The 25965-nt window shown below is 33.7% G+C and overlaps 2 protein-coding genes across 2 annotated transcripts in view; one reads left to right on the top strand and one right to left on the bottom strand.

The window, feature by feature from the left end:
• Positions 1–3705: 3705 nt before the first annotated feature.
• On the top strand, positions 3706–8157 carry DKK4 (dickkopf WNT signaling pathway inhibitor 4). Its single transcript, XM_051975602.1, has 4 exons — positions 3706–3816; positions 4654–4807; positions 5605–5754; positions 6919–8157. Exons 1-4 carry the CDS (start codon positions 3706–3708, stop codon positions 7167–7169), a joined length of 666 nt encoding a protein of 221 aa, XP_051831562.1. The 3' UTR covers positions 7170–8157.
• Positions 8158–8251: 94 nt separating this feature from the next.
• Positions 8252–25965, bottom strand: part of POLB (DNA polymerase beta) — a 28912-nt gene continuing 11198 nt past the window's right edge. The window contains exons 7-14 of the mRNA XM_051975601.1: positions 24248–24299; positions 21999–22053; positions 21824–21896; positions 20259–20329; positions 19365–19451; positions 11893–11957; positions 10999–11138; positions 8252–8483 (exon numbers count right to left, since the gene is read on the bottom strand). Coding sequence (XP_051831561.1) covers positions 8389–8483; positions 10999–11138; positions 11893–11957; positions 19365–19451; positions 20259–20329; positions 21824–21896; positions 21999–22053; positions 24248–24299 — 638 coding nt within the window. The 3' untranslated portion in view covers positions 8252–8388. The remainder of the gene's footprint in view (positions 8484–10998; positions 11139–11892; positions 11958–19364; positions 19452–20258; positions 20330–21823; positions 21897–21998; positions 22054–24247; positions 24300–25965) is intronic.

Genomic DNA, 25965 nt, shown 5'->3' with positions numbered 1-25965 from the left:
AGAAATATAAGAGAGATATAGAGGGCAATGACCAGAGAGCTGCATGAAAGAGTGATACAGAAAAGTGGAGAACCCATGTGAAAAATAGTATGATATAGGAATATAATAGTACCTATAATATAATAATACCCATGGTACTTGTATAAGTTAAAAAGATTGTATTGCTCTCTGGGGTAGGTTAATTTACTGGTAATTGCATGATTCTCTATGGACTTTATTTGTCCTTTTCTTTGGGAATAAAGCCATCCTATTCAGAGGCCTTGTGAGACTGTGTACTTGTAAAAGGAGCACTGATACTGAAGTTTCCATGTTCTACTTAAGAATGGTAATGAGCCAGAGAATATAGCTCTAACTCATACCCAAGTTATTCATTTCAGGAGAGAGTCTCTGATTACATGCAGGAGTGCACTGGTAAATGTTTAACAATAAGATTTATTATTTATTTATTAATTTTTTTGGCGAGACAATTGGGGTTAAGTGACTTGATCAGAGTCACACAGCTAATAAGTGTTAATGACTGAGGTCGGAGTTGATCTTAGGTCCACCTGACTACAGGGCTAGCACTCTTTCTAATGTGGCATCTAGTTGCTCCAACAATCAGCTTAAAAAAAAATTAATCTGCATTATTAACCATCACTAAATTCTACACAATCAACAAAACAAAAAATCAAACTCTCATTTCTAAGGTATAAATGTTGACAAAAATTTAATAATTAGCTCCTGAAAGTTCAAGCTGGCTCTAGAACATCATTGGTAATGACACCATTCTATTAAACATCTAGACTTCAAAAATGTCATTAAAAAATTCCTCCCTAGCCCAAAGGTCCCACCTATGGTTCTTTAAAGCACAGCTTTTAGTGACAGACATGTGATTGGAACCCATCTGACCACAGGCTAGTGCTCTATATACCTCTCTGCCTCCATAGATCTTGATGTCTCCTTGTGTCCTTTCAATTCCTACTGCTATTATCTTGTACTATTCGTTATTTCTGGGTCTGGGTTACTGCATTAAACCTCCCAATTTACTACTTCTTGTCTTTTACACAAACAGTTCATCCTTTACCCTAAGGTTTACTTAGAGTACTTACTTACACCTTACTTTCCTGCTCAAAAATCTTCAATGACTCCCATATAATGACTGAATTTAAATATTAACTGCTAATTACTACCAACATGAATTTAAATACTAACTGCTAATTACTACCAAGCAATTTCTGGGCAAAACAAAAACCTCTTTGGGCCTTAGTTTCTAGTACTAAACCCATGATTCTGACTACAATCTTTATCTCACTTTTTAAGACTTCTCACAATCTGGGTCTAACTTAGCTTCTCTTCTACCTGAACCTGACAGGTTTTCGTGCAAAGGCTGCACTTCCTTTCCTCCTGGCCTCTGCAGTATTTTATGTATCTAGATTATCTACTCTTGATCTCTCCTGTTGAATTTATAGCTTCCTTTAAGATTTTTCCCAAATGCCTCTGCCTCTATGAAGCTTTCCCTTTTTTCCTCAACCAGAATTCGGGTAGCACTACACTTTTAAAAAATTAAAACATTTTATTTTATATATACATACATATATTTGGATAATTTTCAACATTCACCCTTACAAAACTTTTGTTTTAATTTTTTCCCTCCTTATCCCCTACCTCCTACCCTAGATGGCAAGTGATCCTATTTGTGTTAAATATGTACAATTCTTCTATATATATTTATACAATTATCTTGCTGCACAAGAAAAATCAGATCAAAAAGGGAAAAAATGAGAAAGAAAACAAAATGCAAGAAAACAACAGAAAGAGTGAAAATGCTATGTTGTGGTCCACACTCAGTTTCCCACAGTCCTCTCTCTGGGGCTCTCTTCCTCACAAGACCATTGGAACTAGTCTTTGGCACTTTTTATATTCTACTTTGTATCATGTTTAGCTGATTTAAACATGTAGCATGTTTAACTTTCTAAGGGAAGGGATTGTTGTTATTTACCTTTAAAATTCTTTCAGTCTTTAGCACAAGAACTTGTACATAGTAATCAGCAAATGTTAAATGAATGAAAGGAAGAGACAAAAAACCTTGCAGGCCTTCCCTATTATTCTCTTAATGATTGGCTAGCATGAAGCACACTTCAGCCACATCTTTACTTTCCCATCAAACTGCATTTTCTCCAATTGGAGGAGGGGTGTTAACTAGTATAAATAGTTTACCAATATATTATATAAACAGTAAATAATCCAGTAAGGCCATGGGAAGGAGAGAAAGCCATACAATTAAGACTTGGATTATGTGCAATCTTGTATAATCCAGTTTTATACAGATTTTTATCTATCGTGGACTTTAAAATGGAGACATCTCATATTTATAAAGGGATATTTAGATTAAATTCCAAGGGATTGCTATATTGTGAAAATATTCTTTAATCATAAGCCATAAATTAAAATGTGATAAAGGCTGAATTCAATTTAAAACACTTCCATCTGAAATACTAGGATGCATTTAAACTGAAAAACAAAAAAGAAAGAAAATGAAGAGGGAAAGTAGCAATTACTCTGACCTCTTTTTAGACTCCAAACTTAAAGTACTTAAGACACGTGATCTGACTTCTCAAGAATGATAGAAAAAAACTTAAACTGGAGAAAAGCAATTTTTAATTAGGAAGGTTAGAAATGGATCAAGATGATAATTAAGAAATCAGCTAGCATAAGTGGTTTGCTTCCGTTTAATTCAATTTGAGAGAATGCAATATAAATTATATCACATGTAAAATGAACCATTGGCTGTTAGTTCGTTCCAAAATGGTGTATAACTGAGTAAAAAAAAAAAAAAAATGGCATTTTTTTCCTAATATCTATAACATCAGAATTTTTTTTTATGAATCTCATTTTGTGAATTAACATTAACTTCAAACAAAAAATTTTTTTTTTCCATTTAAGGAACTTGTATCTTCTTTCTAAACTGATATTTAGTTGAACAGGTGTTATTCTGGCAGCTGTTTTTAAACTGGATTTTTTACATCTGGATAGGGAGCTAATCAGAAAGTATTTCCTACTTTTTTCATTATTTGAGACACAGTTTAAAGATTCTCAGTATATTTTGTAACTCATTAATTTTTGGCATCCTCTCTCGAATACAGGCCAATATGATTCATTCTTTCTTTGAGCACAATTAGCTGTGAAAACAGATCTTAGGCTTTTTTTTTTTTTTTTTTTGCAAAGGATTATTGAAGGTAGGAAATGCAGGTGATTATCAGAGTTTGCCTTTGATACAGACATCCTGCTCCTCTCTGAGCCCTTTGAACTCACTTTGATATGCAATAATTAGGAGGGATTCAGCCCCAGGAGGAGAAGAAGCTGCGGCAGCCCTGCCTCCTCTCTCACTCTATTGAGTCCTTGTTTTGAACTATTGATCAAACAGATTTGAAGGGATTTGTTGAAGCCTGTGTGGGCTGAAGAGGAAGGAAATGTTGGGGGGAGGATGAGAGAAATGGGCACATCTGGCTATAAATACTCTAGGAAGGAGCCTCCTGGTCAGGTTTCATTCATCACATTTCACACACATTATTTAGCCTCGAAATTGTCTTTTATTGCAGAAACTTTGTAAGACTTTATATTTTTGTGTCTTGGAAAAACTAATTATTAGTTTGCAGGAACTCACGTGCAGAGGGTCAGGCGGTGAGTCTGCAGGCAAGTCTCTTTAGAGATCTGGATCCTTGGAGAATGGTGGTAGTCTTCCTGCTGGGACTGAGTTATGTGTGCGCTCCCCTGGGAGCCTTGGTTCTGGATTCTAACACCATCAAGAGTTCTGCCGAAGTGCAAGACCCTCGGAAGGTAAAGTCTGCGCTTGGGGTGAAGGCTTAGAATCGGGCATGCTGTTTCAGCCTCACTGGTGAAGTTCCAGATCTTACAATGAAATTAAATTCCATAGTTCAAGTCTCTTACCTGGAAGGGAGGGGGCTTTGGCACAGGCAATAGGAATAAAAATACAATTTGTTGCCTTCACTCTGGTATCAAGTTGTTGTTCTTGTTGGGGTGTGTGTGTGTGTGTGTGTGTGTGTGTGTATGAATGACACACACAGTGAAACACGTGCTTGTTTTTCCACATAAAGTGAAGCTAATAATCTGGGCCACTGAACAATGAGATGCTGAGATTCATTCCGATAATAAAACTAAAGTACATTTAAACTCTAGTAAAGAAAACAATTGAAAACAAGAAATTCTATGATGCCATTTTAAGGATAAAAAACATAAATTCATTTTGTTCCTTGACATCCTTTTCTATATGTGACGGCACTGCCACAAAATCAAAGCCCCAAATTTTGGGGAAGGTTCACTAAGAGCAAATGGCAATTCCATGAATGGTGGAAGTTGCTACAGTGACAAACACCATAATGGCGTGAAATTTAATAATTTTAAGAAAGAAAATGTGGGCTCTTGGAATAAAATTGGTAATTGGAATTGTTTAATAAATACTTGTTGGAGGGAATTTTGAAATGTAGGCATTTTATCCTGGCTTTGCTTCTCTTGGTCTTGATTCCCTCACTTGTAAAACAAGAAGGGTTGGATTAGATAATTTCTAAGATCCCTTCTAAGTCTTTTGAGGTATTTGAAATACTGATTTTTTTTGTTCCATATTTTGTATTTCATGGAAGAATTTTTACTCCACAGGCTTCTTTACAGTGCTTGAATGACAATGATTGTGGTGCCAAAAAATTCTGCCTCAAATCCAGAGATGAAAAGCCATTCTGTGCCATGTGCCGGGGGCTACGGAGACGATGCCAGCGGAATAGCATGTGTTGCCCAGGGACTCTCTGCGTCAATGGTAAGTTGTCAGCAACTCAAGCAGAGGCAGTGCATTCAATAATATATAGCTCTTAAAAGACACTGCACATATATAGCACATATAGGAGAACATTTCAAGGGCTCCTCTAAAAAGTTAAAGTTTCTTATTACACTTAACTTATGCTTCCTTAACTTAAACATTTCTTAATGAGTTATTCTTGGCTGTATTTATGTCATTTAATGACCCAAAATTAAATGCTGTATAATTATTCCTTTTCCTCATGATATATACTTCATACATTTTACTCTTAATTACAAAACTGACTTGAACTACCTGGGACATGTAAAAAAGTATTCCACTAAAATCCTCTTTTAAGCTTCATCATAGGATGGAAGTGATCCTGGGTTCTTGCCAAGGGACCAGAAGTAGAAGCCTCTCTATAGTGGAGAGGCTTCAAGTATGGATTGGATAGACTGGCGTGTGTGTGAATTCAATAGGCATTTATTAAAACACTTACCATGTATTGAGGAAACAAAGATAAAAATAGTCTTGATTGTCAAGGAGGTTACATAGTACCTAGGCAATACAAAATATACTATAAACCACTAGGCAGTCAATTTTTTGATCAACACAGCTCAATGCTATCTGGTCTATGTTCTGCATCACTGGAAGGTGTACTAACTGATATTTGGTTTTTTAAAATGCTGAAACATGCAACAAGTATTTGAAATAACAAAAATAGAAAATACAGGTACTGCCAAAGCAGGTTATGATGATGTGGTTGTGTGCCTCCTCTCAAAATGTAATAACTCTAACCCTGAATGATTGCCCCTCAGATGTTTGCACCCTCCTTGAAGAGACAACCCCAATTCTGGAGAGAAATAATGACCAAGATATCTTGGATTCTAAGGTGACAACTCAGCATCCAATTCAAGAAAGCAAACCGAAAAAGAAACCCAACACTAACAAATCTCAAGGCAGCAAAGGTAAGGGTAAAACTATTTTCATAGTATTAGTCAAATGATTTTTTTTCCCTCTAGGCTTCCAGGGTTAAGGGACCTAATGAAGTAAAACCTATCTTTTCCAGTATAATATTACTCAAAACTTTTTTTCTATCTTTTAGTTAATCCAATTCTGCTGAAAAACAGCAGAATAAAAAGCAAATTTGGGCTAAAGGGATAAGGAACATGAAATTAAAAAAGAAATCAGTGTAGTACAACATGGATATACTAATCACACATTATTCATTGATGAGAGAACCCACCAATTTACATCCTTGGGTCCTTAGACTGCATTAGTAAAGGCACTGTTCTTTTTATATTTGTAGAAAAACAAACCATACCAAGTTATGTAAGTTTTTCTAGATGATCCCTTGTTTTAATTTATAATAAATAATACTAAGATAAAAGTTCCTAAACTGTTCAATGGAATTCCAAGGTAACTTTATTATCAGAATATATATTCTATGAGAAAAATGATAGCAATATTTTCCCCTCTAAAACAGTAAACATAAAACCATGTTACTAAAACTACTTTCATGAAAATTTTTAGATATGAAAGCATTATTCTAGTTTTGACGTTAAATCCAATCCCTAATCCCACAGAAACTTAAAATATCATATAACTTGAGAATTGAAGGGACATTACCAACCACTTAATAATATACATACATACATACATACATATATATGTATACACATACATATATATATATATGGATATATTTCAAGAGCCATATAGCCATACACACAATAACATATATAACCTAAAGTCTGGAAAACTTCCAATGGGAATCAGATTGAAATGTAAGAGTGGAATGTTTAACCAAAAAAAAAAAAAAAGGCAATAAAACACCTATTAATTTCAGGGTAGCTATATGGCACAGAGGATAGAAGTCTGAAGTTAGGAAGACTCCTGCGTTCAAAATCCAGCCTCAAATATGTACTAATTATGGGCAAGTCACTTAACCCTATTTGTCTCAGTTTCCTCATTTATCAAAAGAGCTGGAGAAGGAAATGGAAAACTAGTGCATTATCTTTGCCCAAATAGGGTCAGGAAGAGTCAGACACAAATGAAAAATGACTAAACCACCACTACCTTTTGACATTAAGTGTAGTTGTTAATAAAAACCTATCTTGATTTTTCTATAGGGCAAGAAGGTGAAAGCTGTTTACGAACTTTTGACTGTAATCCTGGACTTTGCTGTGCTCGTCATTTTTGGACAAAAATTTGTAAGCCAGTCCTCTTGGAGGGGCAAGTTTGTTCTAGACGTGGTCATAAAGATGGTGCTCAAGCTCCAGAAATTTTCCAGCGCTGTGACTGTGGTCCTGGACTGTTTTGCCGAAGTCAAAGTACTGGGCCTCGAAAACATTCACGTTTAAGAGTTTGCCAAAAAATCTAGTTTCTAAATACTTTAAAATTTTGTGGAAACACAAAACTCAAAACTGATTCTTAAAGCCCTTAATAGACATTTCTTGTAATAGGATCATGCAACACTTGAAGTAAGTTAAAGGTAGACTAACTGTATGATACTTTGGAATTACTACTGTAAACCATGGTGGAAAAGGAGATGATTGTGTTCTTCAATGTACATGAACACTGAGGTCCCTGAAAACAAACAAAAAAAAATGTAGTTTTAACCTGGTGACTCAATTAATAACCATTAAGTGGTTCCTTGACAGAAATGGAAGCAAAGTGAAGGGGTCTAAAGGCAAAGGTAAATTAATTCCTAAAGATTTACAGTAAAAATAATCCCTGCAAATATTGGCAAACCAAACATCTGCTGTTTTGATATCGATTTGTCATTCACTAAGGCACAAATGCCATATCATCATGCTTAGGTGAAACTATGATCGTTTAAATCAAATACAGTTTTAGAAAAAAGAATTTTATACAGCAGATGACTTTTTTTTGTGTGTTGTGGAATTTTAACTCCTACGGAATTCTAGAGCAGAAAATACACATTTCACTTCAAAAAACTTAGCTTTCGATCTTTATCCATAATACCTAAATGATAATGCCAAGAAAAAGTGAAGAGGACATAATTTAATCGTTGTAAACATTGAAAGATGAACTAGTTTGATTTAGAAGCCAATTTACTGGTGCTAATTTCTTTTCAAGAGAAATTGCAGCTGTTTAATTTATAAATATTAGTTATGACTTAAAATAGTAAGAATAAAATAGACTTTTAAAATTTCCTAATTTCTAAAAGATGACATTGTTTCTTGAAGTCCAGACACAAGGTAGTTTGGCAGAAGCACAGTTATGGTCTAGGAAACAGCACTGAGAAATCCTTCTTAAATGGGGCAAAAAGAGGCAGAGTAAAATTTTTAGGAGAGTTCAAAAATTAGGAGACTTCAATTAATTTTCCTTCTCTCTCTCTTCATGGCATTTATCTAAAACCATGCATAAAGAATAAACATGAATAAAATGTATATATTTAAGTTATCTATTTGCTAATAAAATAAGAATAAAACCACTTGATTGTGCTGGATATTTTAATGATCACAAGCCTAAAAGAGTGAAAAGGAAGCTATCATTTATAAACAGTAAGAATTCTTACGTCGTAAGTTCAAGAACTAAAGATTGCTATATGGTGGTTCGTGGCACTGACAAAGGTATCACTCGCTTCTGTCCTTAGGTTCTCGGTATTTCCATTGAATATAATCAAATATATCTTTTTCACTGTCCACTGGGAGCGGCTCTCCAGCAACTCCTGTAAAATGAAGGAGGAAAAAGATTTCTAGAGTTTAGATTTGGAGTTTAATTCCTATGGCTCACTTTCATTCATCCCCCACATAGAACCAGTCACCATGTATTATTAAGGCTACCTTCATGAGACATTAGAATGTAAACTAATTGAGAGTAGAAATGATTTTGTTCTTTGTATTTTCATGCCTGACACATAAAAGTCTATTGATTGATCTCTCTCATCTCTTCCTTTATCTTCACTCACACAGTCATTTCTCTAGTTGAATCCCTCTCTCATCATCTCTTATCTGGAAAACTGCAATAGCCTCTAGTCTTACATAGGTAATACATAGTTGCCAAATTCCTAAGAACATGGATCTGACTGTGTCACTCCCTTATTCAATTTTTAATGGCTTTCTATTTGCCTTTGGGCTAACATAAAAACTCCTTAGTTCATTAAAGCCACAATATGGCTCCATCCTAAAGTTTCAGGCTTATTTCACAGTACATCTTTTCACACACTCTATGTTCAAGTTAAAGTGACCTCCTTGCTTTTCCCCAAACTCAGCATTTCTCTCCTGCCTCTGCCTTTGTACAGGTTGACCCTTTTGCTTAGAAAGCATTCTCTCCTCACAATCCCTCTGAGAATTTTTTAAGTTTTTTTTTTTTTTAAGATTCAATTTAGGCGCAGCTTTCTACTGTAAAACTTTCTTGATTTCCAACTTCTAAGTACTTTTTCTCTTTTCAAATTTTCTTGTATTTAATTCCTAAAAAAAAAGACTATACTGCAACCTATTTAATATACATAGGACTGCTTGCCATCTAGGGGAGGGGGTAGAGGAGGGAGGGGAAAAATCAGAACAGAAGCGAGTGCAAGGGATAATGTTGTTAAAAAAAATTACCCTGGCATGGATTCTGTCAATAAAAAGTTATTATAAAAAAAAAGACTATATTTATTTTTGTGTATAATTATATGCATAGTGCCTTGCAGATTAAGAGTCTTTAAAAATGCTTATTTAAACTGATAGGGAAAAAAGTAGTTAACTTGCAAGTGTTAAGAAAGTTATTTTGAAAACAGAAGAATTTATGACCAAACAAGAGATAGAGAGCATTACGGGATGTAAAATGGATAATTCTGGTTACATTAAATTAAAAAGATTCTTAATAAACAAAACCAATGCAATCAAAAATTAGAAGGAAAGCAGAAAACTAGAAAAGAATTTTTATAGCAAGAGCCTCATTTCTCAAATATATAAAGAATGAAGTCAAATTTATAAGAAAACAAGTCATTTCCAAATTGAAAAATGGTCAAAGGGTAGGGACAGGTAGTTTTCAAAAGAAAAAAAAAATCAAAGCTATCTATAGTCATGTGGGGAAAAAATGCTGTAAGTCATTACTGATTAGAGAAAGGCAAATTAAAACAACTCTGAGATGCCATTACATACCTAATCAGATTGGCTAATACAAAAGGATAAATGTTAGAGGGAATATGGGAAAATTGGGACACTAATGCCTATTGGTGGAGTTGTGAAATGACAGAACCATTCCGGAGAACCATTCGGAACTATGTATAAAGGGCTATAAATCTATGCATTTTACTCTTTGATCCAGCAAGAACATTATTGGGTCTGCATCACAAAGAGATGAAAAAAGAGGAGGAAGGGACTATTTGTACAAAAATATTTATAGCAGCTATTTTTGTGGTGGTAAAGAACTGGAACTGAGGAGATACCTATCAATTGAGAAAAGGTTCAACAAATGGTGATTGTAAAGGAATAGCATTGTGCTATAAGAAAGAATGAAGATGATATCAGAAAAACCTGGACTTGCATGAACTGATGAAAACTGATAAGAGCTGAATACAGTAACAGCAACATTATGTGATGATAATTACCTGTGAAAGACTTAGCTATTCTTAGCAGTACAATGATACAAGACAATCCCAAAGGATTTGAATGATGAAAAATGCTATCTATAACCAGAGAAAGGACTGATAGAATCTGAATGCAGATCAAAGCATACTAATTTTTTTTACTTTATTGTATGGGTGTGTATGTCTGTGTGTATGTGTGTATGTTTTGGGGATGGAGGGGAGTTTCTACGTCTTTTATGACATGACTAATATGGAAATGTTTTGTATGATTGCATCAAATTGCTTGCTGTCTCACGGAAGGGATGGGAGAGAATTTGGAACTCAAAAATTTTTTTAATGTACATTAAAATTGTTTTTACATGTAATTGGGAAATTTATATGTGTGTGTGTGTGTGTGTGTGTGTGTGTGTGTGTATAATATATATGTATGTATTTTTAAAAGATTACCTTAATGGACATTATGCTTTTTGATGGGGATGAGAATGATGGGGATGAATAGTGAGTACTGCTTCTTAGGACATTAATACAGATCCTTGCTCAAATGAACTCCATCATTTTTTGGATGGTTTTCTAACAGATCAAACTTGCTAAGAATAACATTTCTCTGTGATGACTTTTGTTGCTCAAAATGCCCATCTCTCATTGCCAACAAAAGAACAATACTCACCAGTGACTCCCAAGGGCCGGATTGTATACTCATTGATTGTGAAACCCTGTTCTAGGGCATGGGCCCTCATATTCTTATTGAAAATGTCACTGCCAGTGAAGTAAAGAACACCACAATAATACTGGTCCTTGGGAATCAATCTAAAAATATGGGGAAAAAAGGACAACATTTTTTTCTTATCTAATATGATATATATGAGGATTTTTTAAAAGTATCATTGAGGGGGAAAACACCTAAAAAAAAAACCCATCATATTATCTAGTACTTTAAAGCCTTTGTCAACATTCCTCAAAAGCTCTCTGAGGTACCATTCCTATCATGCCCATATTAGAGAGGAAGAAATGGAGGTTTCCAGAGGTGAAATAACATGACAATGGTAGCACAATGTTCAAGGCCAGTTGGAGTGCCATGAAAATGAAATTGGCCAAGAAGTTTCCTATGGATCTGAATTTAAATATACCCATAAGGGAACTAGTGAGAGTTACTGCAAGAAGCCAGAAGGCAATGTCCTGTTGAGAATAAAGGAAGAATGAAATAGTAACATCTTTAAATGTTTAGCCTCTGACCTTCAGACATGAATTTTTTTAGGTGCTAAGAAAAAAGGTAAGATATAGCCCATCATTAATATACAGCTTCTCTACAAAGATCAGAATATGTTTAATGACAAAAATCAGAGTTTAGAATGAGATTTTTTTACATATGTTTTCATACTAAACTACATATGCAGAAGGGATATATGGTATTTTAAAATTGTTATTTTATTAAAAATAAATCTTACTGAAAACAGAAATAAAAGTCCAAGGTTTGCTAACTTTCTAGAAGCGAAATGGATAAGAAGAAGAAACAAAAAGGAAAAACTGCTTAAGTAGGTTTGAGACAGATTGTGGACAATACCTGATATCAATTCTTCTATATGGATATGCAACTTCTTCATCTTCACTTGATAGCTGACAAACACCCTAAGAGCAAACAAATGTTAAAAACCAGAAAAGGTAATTTAAATAATTTAATGCTTATTTTTAATTACATATTTTAAAAAGTACAGATGTTTGAATTTATACTTTTGGAATCTTGAGTTTTAAATTGATTATCTATTTTATCAGTTATTTTGTTTCCCTGATATAAAGGATAAGGTCATTAACCACTGAAAAAATCATTAGCTTGTTATTACTTCATTAATAAAATACAAGTCTAAAATACAAGTCCTTTAAGTTTATATTTAAGATTTTCCATAATGTGACTTCAATTTCCTTTTCATACTTTTCAAAGGTATGATTTGCCTTGGACAATGACACTCAAATATATTCTACAACATTTTTCAACTCACTGATTTGGAACTTAACTGTTTATGTCCATGTTTTAATCTTTTTTTATTTTATTTTATTTTTTAAGATTTTATTTTATTTTATTTAATAATAACTTTATATTGACAGAATCCATGCCAGGGTAATTTTCATGTTTTAATCTTTAACTATTCAAATAACTGACAGAGTACCCAATATATGCATGCCCTTAGGGGATATAAAAGAGAAGATAGTTATGAGAAATTATTAAAGCCCTAAAAAAAGTATTCAATAATTAAAAATGAAGTAAAAACCAATATTGTCCCTCTTTACCCATTCTCTATTCCAGCTAAGGTAGAGTAGGTAGCTAGGTGATTCAATAGATAGAGACTGTGGCCTGGAACCAAGAAGCCCTGAATTAAAATCTGGATTCAAACTGGCTGTATGACTCTGGAACAGTCATTTAATCTCTATTTGTTTTAGTTTCTTCAACTATGAAATGGGGGTAATAATACCACCTACCTCTCAGAATTGTTGGTAAGTTTCAATCTGACAATATTTATAAAGTATTGAGCACAATGTCTGGCATGGTAGGTACTATCCAAATACTAACATTGCAATTAATATTCCATGGTTCCAGATCTTGTCCTTTTCCCAAAATTCTTTATATAGCACTTTAAATTGTGTGAAATACTTTCTTTACACACATTATTTCATTTGAGTCTCACAATTCTTAGAATTAGGTGCTAAAAGTATTATCATCTCCATTTTACAGATGAGGAAGTTGAGGCACAGAGGATTGGAATTACTTACCTCTGTTTACACAACTATTCAATGTTTGATACAGGTTTCAAACTCAAGACTTCCTGACTCTAAGTCCAGCACTGTTTCCCTATGATTTCAACCCCACTGGATCTCTGACACATACTTTCAGATGATTTTCACAAACAGCTATAATGTTCCCTAAATCCTCTCTTCTCCAGACTAAATATTCCTAATTCTTTAAACTAACACTGAAATGCTTAGAATGCAATGCTTTTTACTATCCTGATTATTCTCTTTTGGATACTCTTCAGATTTATCAATTTCCTTCCTAAAATATGTCATCTAGAATTGAACATAACACTCCAAATTTTGTCATACGAGGGCAGAGAATAATAATGGGACTATTTTTGTCCTTATCCTGGAAAGAATATAAAAGTCAAGCTTCCACCTTATTTTTATAATTCATTCCACCCCAAAGAAAACATAAGACAGAAATGATGTGTCATATAAACAGTGAAACATTAATTTCTTTACAGTAGAAAATATAATAAGTGGACTTTCAATATACTGAAACAATATGAAAAAATACATATAGATTAATGCTAAGGGTAGGGTTTTTCAAGTGATAAAGAAACCATTGTATTTTATTACTTTTTAGGTATGAACCCACAATGCCTTTCTAGTTACATTTATACAATAAAATGAATTCCAGAAATTTTAAGTAGAAAGTCCTACAAGAGTACTGATTTATATTTTCTAACAATTTCATATTAATGTTTTTGAAAAAAAAAAAAAAAAAAGCAACGCTTCACCAAACTACAAAGCAGGTAGTCTCAAAATAATGTTTTCTCATTAAAACGGAGCAATAGCATCTAAAACTTGACATATATAAATTACACATCAAATTCCTTCATTTATCACTTATATGAAGCATCAAGGTATTCTATACAAGAGAAAGAAGATAGTATGTACCAGGCAAGTCGATCTACCAACATCTAAGCAATTATTGCTCCCAATTACACTTGGATAACCAAGAACCCTGACCCCAAGAGCCTTAGGAATAAATATCTCCCAGACACCCAGTCCTGCTTCTAGCACATCTGAGAGAGCAAATCCTGTAAAGGAACCTGCTGTTCCCACCAAACTTAATGCAAGGCAGCATCGCTGAAACAGCAAGGCATCCTAAGAGAAAGCCAGGAGATTGCCTATGACAAGAGAATCAAATCAGCAGCACTACCTCCTGAAATCTAGATAGCTAGCTCAGGGCTCTGAACCCAGAAGTCTTAGAAATAGCAGTGCCCTCCAGACCACTAGTCCTGCTTCCAGTTTGTGCTTCACGGCCATCCCTCAGGTGACAAACATCTCCAGAGAATGGAGCTACCTTCCTTGCCACCAATACCAACAGCTGACCAAAATCCAAGAGTCCTGGAAAAGGCAGGGCCCTAGTCTACTGGATTTTCTTGTACTTTAGCCACTGGATAGCAATTCCCATGAAAATGTGGCCTGGCAACTACTTCTGCAGGAACTTCAAATACAGTTACTAAAGATGTCCAAAAGTTCTTGCCACCAAACTCCTGGGTACTATAAAATGATTTAACTAACAGGATTTTATTATAACTGATATTAAAGACAATGCACTATCATCTGCTTTGTTGCTATATCTCATAGGACCTTTCCACTTTATTTTGATGCTGAAAAATGCCATTATGTGTAGTCTCCCTGCATTAGCATATGAGCCCCTGGAAAGAAAAAGACTTGTTTATTTAAATCCCAGGCACTTAAAGCACAATGCTTTCTATGTACAACATTTAATAAATGCTTTTTTTCATCCATCCATCCAGTCTTTATGGCTAAAAAAGAAAAAAGCAACAACCAAAACCAGGGGTAGAATTTAGTCTAACCTTCATCTAGAAGACTATATTTAGGCCTTTCCCACATAGTGGCTTAAAAGCAGAGCTTCTACTTGTGACTGCTTTTCACTTGAGAAATTTTTATATGACCTTGGGTAAATAGGCATATACAATAGGTACACAAACCAAAAATTTACTGATAATCAATCATAATTTCATGGTTCCCACATTCAGCTATGAAATCCTATTAAGAAGCTGAGGCCTAGAGAGGCTAAAGGATTAATAAAATTTAAGGTTAGCTTCACAACATGAAGCTCATCTTCCTGAGACATTAACAAGTTTCAACTAAACTTCCATCCTCAACTGGATTAGAAATTATTTCCATCTGGAATTACCATAAGGTAATACCTTACGGATATGGCTGTTTTTGTTCCTGAGACTTGCTGTTTATTAAGTTAGTAAAAGGATTTTATCTAATGGCATTGCTCCCTTCCTCAAGGCTAATTTGATTTCCGGCACTTTTGCTAGAGAGCTAGTGTCAAAGAATTTCTGTCTATTATTGTAAATTCCTAACTGGATTGAATGGATTAGCTCTATTTGGCATTTCAATTGGATGGATTCATGTTGAGTGTTTGAAATAAAACCTCTTTCATTTCCTCAGGGGATTCTAGGTACCTTCTATTATGGTTGAAATCCTTACTACCTATTCTTTAGAAATTATTAAAGGCCAAGTTTTCACTCAATACTACAGTTTAACTGATTATAGTAAGTCAATAAGAGGCATCTAAAAAGGAGAAAAGCTATTTTTTTTTTCTTCTAAATGATATGGGATAGAATAAACAGTTTAGTCTAGATAATCTAGACTCTGATTAAACAAACAAACAAAAAGATTTGGAAGAGTCCCAGCTTTTTAAAGACTGGATTACTGCTGCTTGCAGGAATTAAAAATATATTTTTTTACATCAAGTCCTGAGGATAACTAATACAACAGAGACGCTCATAACTGAATAGGCATTTAGGAACAATGTCAAACTACTTTCTTGTAGTAAGTAATAAGTCAGAAAATGTTCATGATTGCCAGCCTACAAGTTATACCATCAAGAGGTTAGGGGAAAGGTCTGTAACAGGACTTTGATAGTTTACTTCTATCTTTTAAATTTGAATTTACTTGAAAGTCAGATAATCTAGAGAATCCAAAACATTGTTTTATCACCTGTTCTCTTATTCCTTGATAGTCATTCTCTCCATTTTGCTCCTATTCACATTCACTTCTCATTTTCCATTCCTCAGTGTATTTCTCAGCAGGTTTCCTCTCTTCTATCAATTTATTTCTGGAATATTAATCTGTCAACAAACATCTATTGCGCACTTAAATGTACCATACACTGTGTTAAGATATGAGGAAACAAAGAAAAGCAAAAAAATAGCTCCTGACCTAAAGGAACTTGAATTGCAATGGAGAAGACAAAAGGATGCATGAAAATTATATAAAGAATATAGAAAGAAAGTAAATGATCTCAGAGGGAAAGACACTAGCAGCAAAGAGGACTAGAAAAGGCACATGAAGACATGGGACTTGAGCTGAGCCTTCTAAGAAGCAAAAAAGGCAGAGGGGAGAAGGATAAGCATTCCGGGCCTGGAGGGAAGCAACCAATGCCAAGGCAGTGAGATGGAATGTTGTACACAAGGAACAAATAGGCCAGAGGAAAGGGATCACAAAATGTGGGGTGGGGAATAAAGTATAAGAAACTTGTAAAGAGAGAAAGGAATCAGGTTAAGAACTGTAAATGTCAAATAGAAGGCTTTATATTTGATTGTAAAAATACTAAAACCTAAAAAAAAAGAACAGATCTCTGCTCTAGAGAATCACTTTAGCTGGATGGATTAGAATGGAGAGAGAGACTTAGAATTGGGAGGCCAATTGGAAATCAACTGCAATAGTCCAGATTGCGGTAACAAGGGTATGAACTAAGATAGTGGCTGAGTGAGTGATAAAAAGGGGACATATATAGATGTCATGTAGAGAGAAACAACAAGAATCAGCAAGTGACTGGTTATATGGGGTGAATGAGAAAAGAGGTTGAGGGAGGGACCTGGGTTACTGGGAGGAGGGCAGAACCTTGAATAGAACTTGGAAAGAGATTGTTTAGGAGAAAAGATCATGAGCTCTGTTTTGCATATGGATTCAAGATGTCTATGTAATATCCAGACTGAGATGTCCAAAAGGTAGCTGATAATGGGGGTTGGTGTTCAGGAAAGAGAAGAAAGTTGGATTATACAGATATGGGAATCATCTGTATAAAAATAATTGAACCCATGGGAATTGATGTAACCAAGTCAGACCCTATAGAGGGTATCCTCTAGATAAAGAGAAGTATCCTAGGAGAAAGCCTTGAGGGAGACAAGTTAGTGGGTGTGACATGGAAAAAGTGTCCCCAAGAACACTCACAAAGACTTAAGAGAAAGTGTACAGAGTGAGGAGGTAAGCAAATGCCAAATATTGCAGAAGGGCAGAAAAGGATGACTAAGAAAAGGACATTAAGAAATTACTGGTATATTAATAATGAAAATAATACATGAAATGTGGATGTATACATCCTCTGTACTTTCTTCAAAGTGGTTTCCAGGTATCACTCATTTGAGTTTTATAACAACTCTGTCAACAATAGGCAGAATGGAGATGATGCTAATTTAAAGATGAGAAAACTAAGACTTGGAAAGAGGAGATTAAATCGATAGAAGGAATTTATAGTCTATATCTCATTTCCTAGTCTACTGCTTTTTCCACTGTCCTGAAACAGATAGCCCCTTTCCCTGTTCAAACACATTCTGATGCCCTGGGCAAAACAATCCCACTCACACTTAGGAGGGCAAAGTTAAGCTTTCCTCATCCTTACAGATACACACTTTGTCCTATGAGTCTCATTGTTATTGGGTCTTTATGAATTCCCTATTACTCAGTCAACTGAACAGCTCTGGACATAGTTATCAGTGCTACTGGGTTGTAGTTGTTGTACAGAGTCGAATCTCTGAAAGTTTAACTACAATAACTGAATAATTGTATAGTGTACCTAACTCATTATTTCTGAAGGGTTTTTACAAAGAAGGGTGGTTTTATGTGTGTGCTATTACTCCAGATGACAAAGTTTTTACTATTGTTACTAGGAAAATTAATTTAAGAAACAGATGGAATTTAGACCAGAGGTTTTACACTTCCAAATAAAGGCTAGAAGAATAGGATTATAAACACTAACAAATCAAAAAGGAAAAGGATTTTCTGGATTTATGAAGAAGACTTTCCTTTGATATTTATGAAGTATTGTTTGATAATCTATTTTAATCCACATGCAGTTTTTTCCTTCTGGCATTTTTCTCTCCTAAATCTCAAGGAAGACTGAGGGATTAGGATGACTGATTAGAGTTGGTTTCATTGTGAAAAACTCTAGAAACTGTGCTTCCATTTCCTTTTCTAATCAAGCCTTGTTTGCATTCCTTGCTTCTTCCCTCATATGTCTTCTTGTAGGTTTCCTACTGTTTTATTGTGTTGCTCTAATACTTCTGAACTCAATGAAGGAAGAGATCTGCCCCAAATTCCAAATTCAAGATGAACTTTAGGAATGCTGCAATTTCACCGGAGTAGGCACTTCTGCTGACACTGATGTTTAACCTACTATAACTTAGCAGATGGACTTTGAGCAGACAACCTTGACTTTCTGAAGCTGGATAGATATGTCCTTGGATACAAGACATGCAATTTATTATTAGGTACATACTGAAAGCTTCTCCACTTCCACAGAACCTGCCAAGGCTTATGCATCTGCTAATCTAGCTGCCAATAACACAGGGTCACCTCCATATTATAATGAAGCATGAAAATAAGATGTTAGCAGAAAATTTTTGTAATGAATTTAATGATAATAATTCTGTAAGTCATTTTAGAAACTTTAGAAATAGCATTTGTATTAAGAACCCTGAAGAGTTCCCTTGATTAACTTGATTATCCCTTGATTGTTGTTCAGTCATCCCTGACTTTCGTGACCCCATTTGGGGTTCTCTTGGCAAAGATCCCAGAGTGATTTGTCATTTTCTTCTCCAACTCATTTGACAGATTAGGAGACTGAAGCAGGCAGAGTTGAGTGACTTGGCCAGATCATTTAGCCAATAAGTGTCTGAGGCCAGATTTGACTTTAGGAAGATGAATCTTCTGGTCTCTAAACCCAGTGCTCCTTGCTGTTCCCCTTTGATTATATAATTCAACAGTAAAGATTGATCACAAGTGGGAAACTTCAAGCAAATTTTAAAATAAATTTATTATGACCTAAATGACCTATAAATGCCATTTTTGCCTATGATAATATTAAATTTCAAAGAAAATTGGCTTGCAACTGATCAGGCTGATTATTGGGAAGGTTTCTGAGAAGAAATTATTAATTTTTTTTATGTTACTGAAAAAAACCTGAAATCTCACCATAAACTTTGTGTCTCCCTTGGACAAAGTATCTGTGATGAAGTGGACTTTCTGCAGTTGTTCTACAACTTGGTGCAACAGCTTAGGCTACAAGATGAAGGAGAAAAAGGTTAGAAATTAATGATGAGGGACCTACAAAAGAACATCTGGCATTTTTATCTTCTTCTTTAAGTACTTTTTTTCTCCAACAAAAATTGATACAAATAAATACTCATTTAAAAAAATCATTAAACTAGGAAGTATATACAATTCATTAATATTTGAATAAATCATATTAATAAACTAGGTGATGCTTAAAGCTCACATTTTCCAAAATGAATTTAATATATTTGAATCTCCAGAAGATAATGACATTTTTCATGGAATCACATAATTCAGAGTTGAAAGTGATCTCAATGCCACAGTCCAGATCTTTTTTAAATTGCTATTTAATTATATCTTTCCTACCTTGTGAAGTTGATTTCTTGAATTCAAATATAAAACTTTACAATTCTCTCTTCAATTCAGACAAATATTCTAGGCCATCAAGACCATTATGGATCCTGTAATTCCAGTCATCTGCATTTTCATTAATATCAACTTTATTTTAACTGAAAAAAATCTTACCTTCATGAAATACCAACTATAATATTTAGTACTAAATCCTGACAAAGTCAATCAGCAATGGAATTACTTTACCAAAACTTACTGCTCTTTTCACAGCTTGTTGGAGGAAAAGATACTATACTTAATTTTCCTTACTTCTTTTCTTTGTCATTGAACTTAACATAAAAAAACTTGTCCTAAATTAGGGTCTTCTCAGACCTACTGAAACTACTCAAATACCAACAAATACAAATAAACATAAGCATTTTTATGAGAAACTGACTGAACTTAACTGACAGATTTGGATACCTGTTTAGTTGACTCAGAAGTGAAACTAGGATGGGTGAGGAGAATATCCATATCTCCACTTGACTCTGCACCTGTGAATATAAACACCAAGACCAATAAATTAAATTTTTCTTCTTCATTTTATTTTATTTTTTTGCTGAGGTAATTGAGGTTAAGTGACTTGCCCAGGGTCCTACAGCTAGGATGTGTTAAGTATTTGAGGTCAAATTTGAATTCAGGTCCTCCTGACTTCAGGGCAGATGCTCTATCCACTGCTCCACCTAGCTGCCCATAAATTAAATTCTTAATGCAAAGTTATGAAATCAAGTAAACATGAAACCTGGTTGATGACACAAGAAGATCTTACTTTTTTGCTTAACTTTCTTTTTAAATTTTCTTCAAATTCAGAACAAATTTAAAGATCTTAACTATCTAACTATTTAGGTAAATACTGATGCTGTCAGCAGAATCTGAGATAAAAACAGTAACTAGTGATAGTTTTATACAAACAATTACAAAAAGCACTTTTGGTTTAAGCTTCAAAATATAAAATCTTAATTAACTGGAACATTCATGTATTTTGGATAAATTAATGTTAACCAAAAAACCCTTGTTCAAACCTTATGGTTGGAAATTTTTCATAAATATATTGGTACACTTTCCTGTCCTGGTAAGTACAGCATTGTGAACATAAGCTTTTTTGGTGACTGAGAATCTTCATCCTAAACATCAATGAATGATCTTTGTCCAGTACTGCAAATAAGGAAGAGATTACATTGAATATGTACTGATTTTAGGACACATCCTAGATCTGCTTTTTAAAATAATTTCTTCCTATCAGTTTGAATTTCTTACCATTTGTCCTTACTCCTAAAAACAGTGAATTCCCTCCATGCCCACTAAAATTAAAACTTCTGAAGAGTCTGGTCAATGGATGCTAGCTGTAGTTATTTTATTTTAAAGTTTACAACTCCAGGAGAAAACTCCAGAATGAAGATAGAATTCTTTCCTGACTAATGGGCAAGCAAATAATTCTGTTAAATGGATACCTGATCAGATGTCCTGGGTAGATGCCTAAATGGAAAGAGTTAAAACTTTTCTTGGTATATTCATCCACATTTCTTCCTAGTTGTGTACCTGGGGAAGAACGGAGATGATTTTCTCTTCCTAACTTCTAGCCCCTTTTCTAAACTGCTGTTTCTAAGTTTTAACTCTAAGAAAAGGAAGCTATGGTATTATTTTTTCTGGCTTATCCTATACTAGATTCTTATAGCAATTACCAATTTCATTTCTGACTACCTAACTTCTTCTTCTTCTTCGGTAAAAGTTGCTGAATAAGGTCAGGTCAGTTTTCTAATATTATTTTCAAAGATTCTGTGATAACTCTTATATCATCATCCTACAACAAAAATAAGTAACTGTTCCTTGAATCTAACAACACAGATTCTAATTAACCAGAAACAACTACTCATTTCTTCAAGCCAATACTACTAGGTTTCAATGACTTTATTGGGGTTTAAAATCTTAGTCATGAAAGGGAAATCCAGTTATCATTATATGACATTACAGGCTTGGGAATCACTCACCACGTCGGAAACTTCCACAGACTGTAGCAATATATTTTGAATCAACTTTCTTAATTTCATTCAAAACAATATCCTAAGCAAGAGAAAAAAAGGCAAGTCAAAATTCAAAAATGTTTTGTTTTATTTTAGTCACTTTTTTCTCACACCACCTGAACACAATAAAGGAATATCTTACTTGCATTTGTAACATCTCTTCTCTGGGAATTCTCTTCTCAAAGTCTTCAAAATATCTTCAAAATATCACAAAGAAAGAATTAAAGACAGTGAGCTTCAATTGTCCTTAAAATTAAGCACTGGCAGTTAAGTGATCTCCCATTAAAGATTTATCATAAACCAATTTTTATACAAAAATTAACTAGTTAAGTAATAGCAACTTGTTTCTTTAATATTTTCCCCCAGTTATATTCAAAACAAAAATTCTCTCCCTTATCTCCATCTACAATTAAGAAACCACATGTGAAATTATGCAAAACATTTCCCCCAGTATCTGCCAATTTATTATGCCAATTGGCTTCGCAAAGGCATCAATTAATATGCTCCCTTAGGAAAAGCAGGTTCTTTAGAACATTTCAGACATTGAATAAAAGCTTGTAAATTAATGACCTAACAATACTGCTCACTTCTAGGAAGAAAACCTGGAAAAGGTTAAATTTATATAGAAGGACATTCATCTAAAACATAGATATGTTTAGATAAAGGAATGATGGAATATTCTAAAATCAAATATATTCTACAGTTTGAAATATTATTTTACATTGTGAAGTATCCACATTTCATGAAGGGGAAATCTGAGAAGGCTTACAGGCTTACATCATTTTCCAAAAACAGTTTCAACTTTTTATATAGCATATTAACATAAGATTAAACCTTTCTAAAAGCATGTAGAACCAAGAAAAATTTAGTCACTAATATTGATGATAAGAACAATTAAATTTATACACTGATTTAAGTTTCTGTTCTCTTTATAACAATCTTGTGAAGTAGGTAGACTTGGAAGGCCTTGATAACTGATTAGTTAGGAAGAAAACTAGAAGCCAGTGTGTTAAAGAAGCCAACAGAGGAAAAAATATCTAAGAGAATTAGGTAGTCAAATGTTAAAAGATGCAGAAAGACCAAGAAGGATAGGCCTGAGATATGGTTATTAGACTTAGGAGAGAAGAAATTAGTGATAATCTTCCAAGATAGTGATGCATTGAACTTGGAATCTGAATTTGAGCTTCAAGTCCTGCCTCTACTACTTACTAGTGCTGGGATTAGAAAAAGCCTTTAATTTCACAAAGCTTCTGGAGATGATAAGACTTGTATGAGGCACCTTCTAAGACAGCTTTAAGGAAAGTGTTCTATGAAATGTAAAGACATGTATAGATGTGAGCTATAATTATTCAATACACTTAATATTTGAGTGACTAGAACTTATTTCCTTTTCACAATGCTATCAAACTTTTCATTTCACTTTATGCTTTGTCAACCAACCAGTATGTGCATATGTGTGTGTGTACATAAACACCATTCCACACACACAAACTTTTTAAGATGCTATTTGTTTAGGTGGGTGGGTAGCCCACTGATCCAGAATACAGATCTTTTACAATTTTGTAGGTAGTCTTATGCATAATAAGCCTTTCTATAAACTCAAGCTGAGTCTTGAACAACAAATTTACAATTTTATTGAGACCAAAAGTGAATGTCTTTTCAATTTGGTAGCATTAATCAAAGAATAGCATTTTAGAACCAAGGTAATATCAATGCCATGATAAGATACCAGAGAAGGATTTTAGTAATGGAGAATATATATTTATTTGAGAGAATATTTATGTATGTAGATACTTATGGGCATATACATATAAACATATATGCACATGTGTATATGTATGTATACTTGAACATACACACACACACATACACACATACACACACACATCCTAAAGCCTTTCTCTAGTGACTCAACAAGACATAGAAGTGACTGTGGGTTCTTGAAGGTTACCCCAATAAATTGTAAACTTTGGAATATCTTAACAAGTTAGAAAGGCTTCAAGTGTCAATGTGGCAAAAAAAAAAAAAAAAAAAAGACTGTCAGTCTAGGACCAGTCTAAATTAAGGGAGATTCACTAACATGAAAGGCTTGTAATTTGTGTGGGTATAGAGTACTTACACTGGTTTAAAAATGAGTCTTTCTAAATATATTAATATATGTTTATATCCATTTGTAAAAATAACTAAATCTATGAAAACACTGGAATATATGTAATAGGATATAGTCATAATGGGGATTTGTGCAATGAAAAATTATGAAGTTCACCTAATTACCAAAATCTCAAAGTTTTGGAATTAACTTCCAAATTTCAAGTGTCACCTAATTACCAAAATCTCAAAGTTTTGGAATTAACTTCCAAATTTCAAGTGTCAACAAAAAAGATGTCTTACCTCAACCCAATTCGCTGATGGTGGTTCAATTTATTTTCATTTTTCCTAAGATCTATGTAGGAAACAGGAAAAAAAATTGAAAAGTAAAAGTTAACACTTTAGAAAAATCACCTTGGTTTAAATAAGAACTAATCAAAATATTAGTTCATTGAAATGATCTTTCAAAAACTTATCAAAAAAGAAATATAAAAATATTTTGATGGGATTAAAAATCAGATATTTCATAACCATACTATCTCAAATTGCTGTACTTATAATAGATTTGCATTAACTACATTCAAACTGTGCAACAATTTCAAGAAATTAGCAAAGTATTAGACAAATTCCTCAGGATAAAATATAGAAAGAACAACACTGTATAAAACCTGTACTAAAAATTACTTCTCATCTCCTGAGATAAATTTGCTGAATGGTCAATTTTATGTATTGAGAGAATAGGTACACTGTGACATTCTTTAGTTTAGTACCATTGGCTCTGAATTAAATCTGAACAATTATGTGGCAACATTAATATAATTCAAAAGCTAACTGATAAACCCTTAATCTGAAGGATAAAATGATGCAAGAAAACAATATTAAGAAAAAAAATTAAACACCTTTAGACCATCTAAAGCAAATCAATACACATAACAATCACAGATTCAAGTTAATCATATCATATGGTTTAATTTTCATATGCAGTGTGACAAAATAAAAAAACTTTTTGCATACACAAAAACTACAAAATAATCTCTACATGCAGCAATGAATGAAAGGGATTTAAGGATTTTTAAAAGTAGTTAGAAAGGATGGAGAAAACAACTAGCCACTTGTTTCAATCGGAAAAGCTACTCTTCTATACTAGTTTATTGCCTCCTGGCTTCAAACATGCTCATACCTCCCCATTTTTTTAAAAAAAGAAAGAAAAAGAAACAAACAAACCAACCTTGCTTGACTCTTACTTGTTTCAATCTATTTCCTTCCTTCACAGAGAAACTCCAAGAATAGATGATCTATATCTATTTCCTTTTCAATTATCCCCATCTACAACCTTGTTTCCTTAACACTCTACTAAAATTACTCTTTTAAGAATCAATCTGGCTAAAGCAACACCTTCTTCTCCAGTCTGTTTCTTATTCTTTGTATCTTCTCAGAATTTTGATACTGTTGACCACATTTCTTTTCAAAATCTTCTCCTCTGCCTTACATTACTACAGTTTGCTGACTCTCATCCCTCTGAACTATTCTTTCTTTTTCCTTTTCTGGATCCTTATCCAAATATCTAATTATGAGTTTCTTTCAAGGTTCTCTACTCTTCTTTACCTTCTCTTCTTCAGGGATTTCATTTATTTTGATTTTATACTACAGCACACAATTATCTAAAGCCTTTAAAGGTTTACAAATCACTTTCTCCTGAACAACCTTATAGAGTAATTAATATTATTCACATTTTACAACAGATGAGAAAATGGAAACTTAAAAAGTTAAATGATTTGTTTATAGCCACAAGTAACAGAATTAATCCCTAGGTCTTCTGACTCAAAGTCCAGTTACTCTTTCTATTATACTGTACCACTTTTTACCTGTATGTTGGTAATTCCCAAAATTACATTTCCCATCCTGACCTGATCTGTACAGCAGATATTTTAAAATGATCATTAGGAATCTCTACTTGGGTGTCCTAAGTCACTTCATTAAAGAAACTTCAAACAAAACTCATTACCTTTCTCTCACAATTA

This window comes from Antechinus flavipes, chromosome 2, assembly GCF_016432865.1.
Source record: "Antechinus flavipes isolate AdamAnt ecotype Samford, QLD, Australia chromosome 2, AdamAnt_v2, whole genome shotgun sequence".
In the NCBI taxonomy this organism is placed as follows: domain Eukaryota; kingdom Metazoa; phylum Chordata; class Mammalia; order Dasyuromorphia; family Dasyuridae; genus Antechinus; species Antechinus flavipes.
This window is presented reverse-complemented; position numbering and strand designations above follow the sequence as displayed.

What these genes read in the sequence shown, in the direction of transcription:
- DKK4 (XM_051975602.1), top strand. Translation starts at nt 3,706, where the DNA reads ATGGTGGTAGTCTTCCTGCTGGGACTGAGTTATGTGTGCGCTCCCCTG. An exon ending in AAGTGCAAGACCCTCGGAAG is followed by an intron (nt 3,817 to 4,653) that starts GTAAAGTCTGCG and finishes TTTACTCCACAG; the next exon opens with GCTTCTTTACAGTGCTTGAA. An exon ending in CAAATCTCAAGGCAGCAAAG is followed by an intron (nt 5,755 to 6,918) that starts GTAAGGGTAAAA and finishes ATTTTTCTATAG; the next exon opens with GGCAAGAAGGTGAAAGCTGT.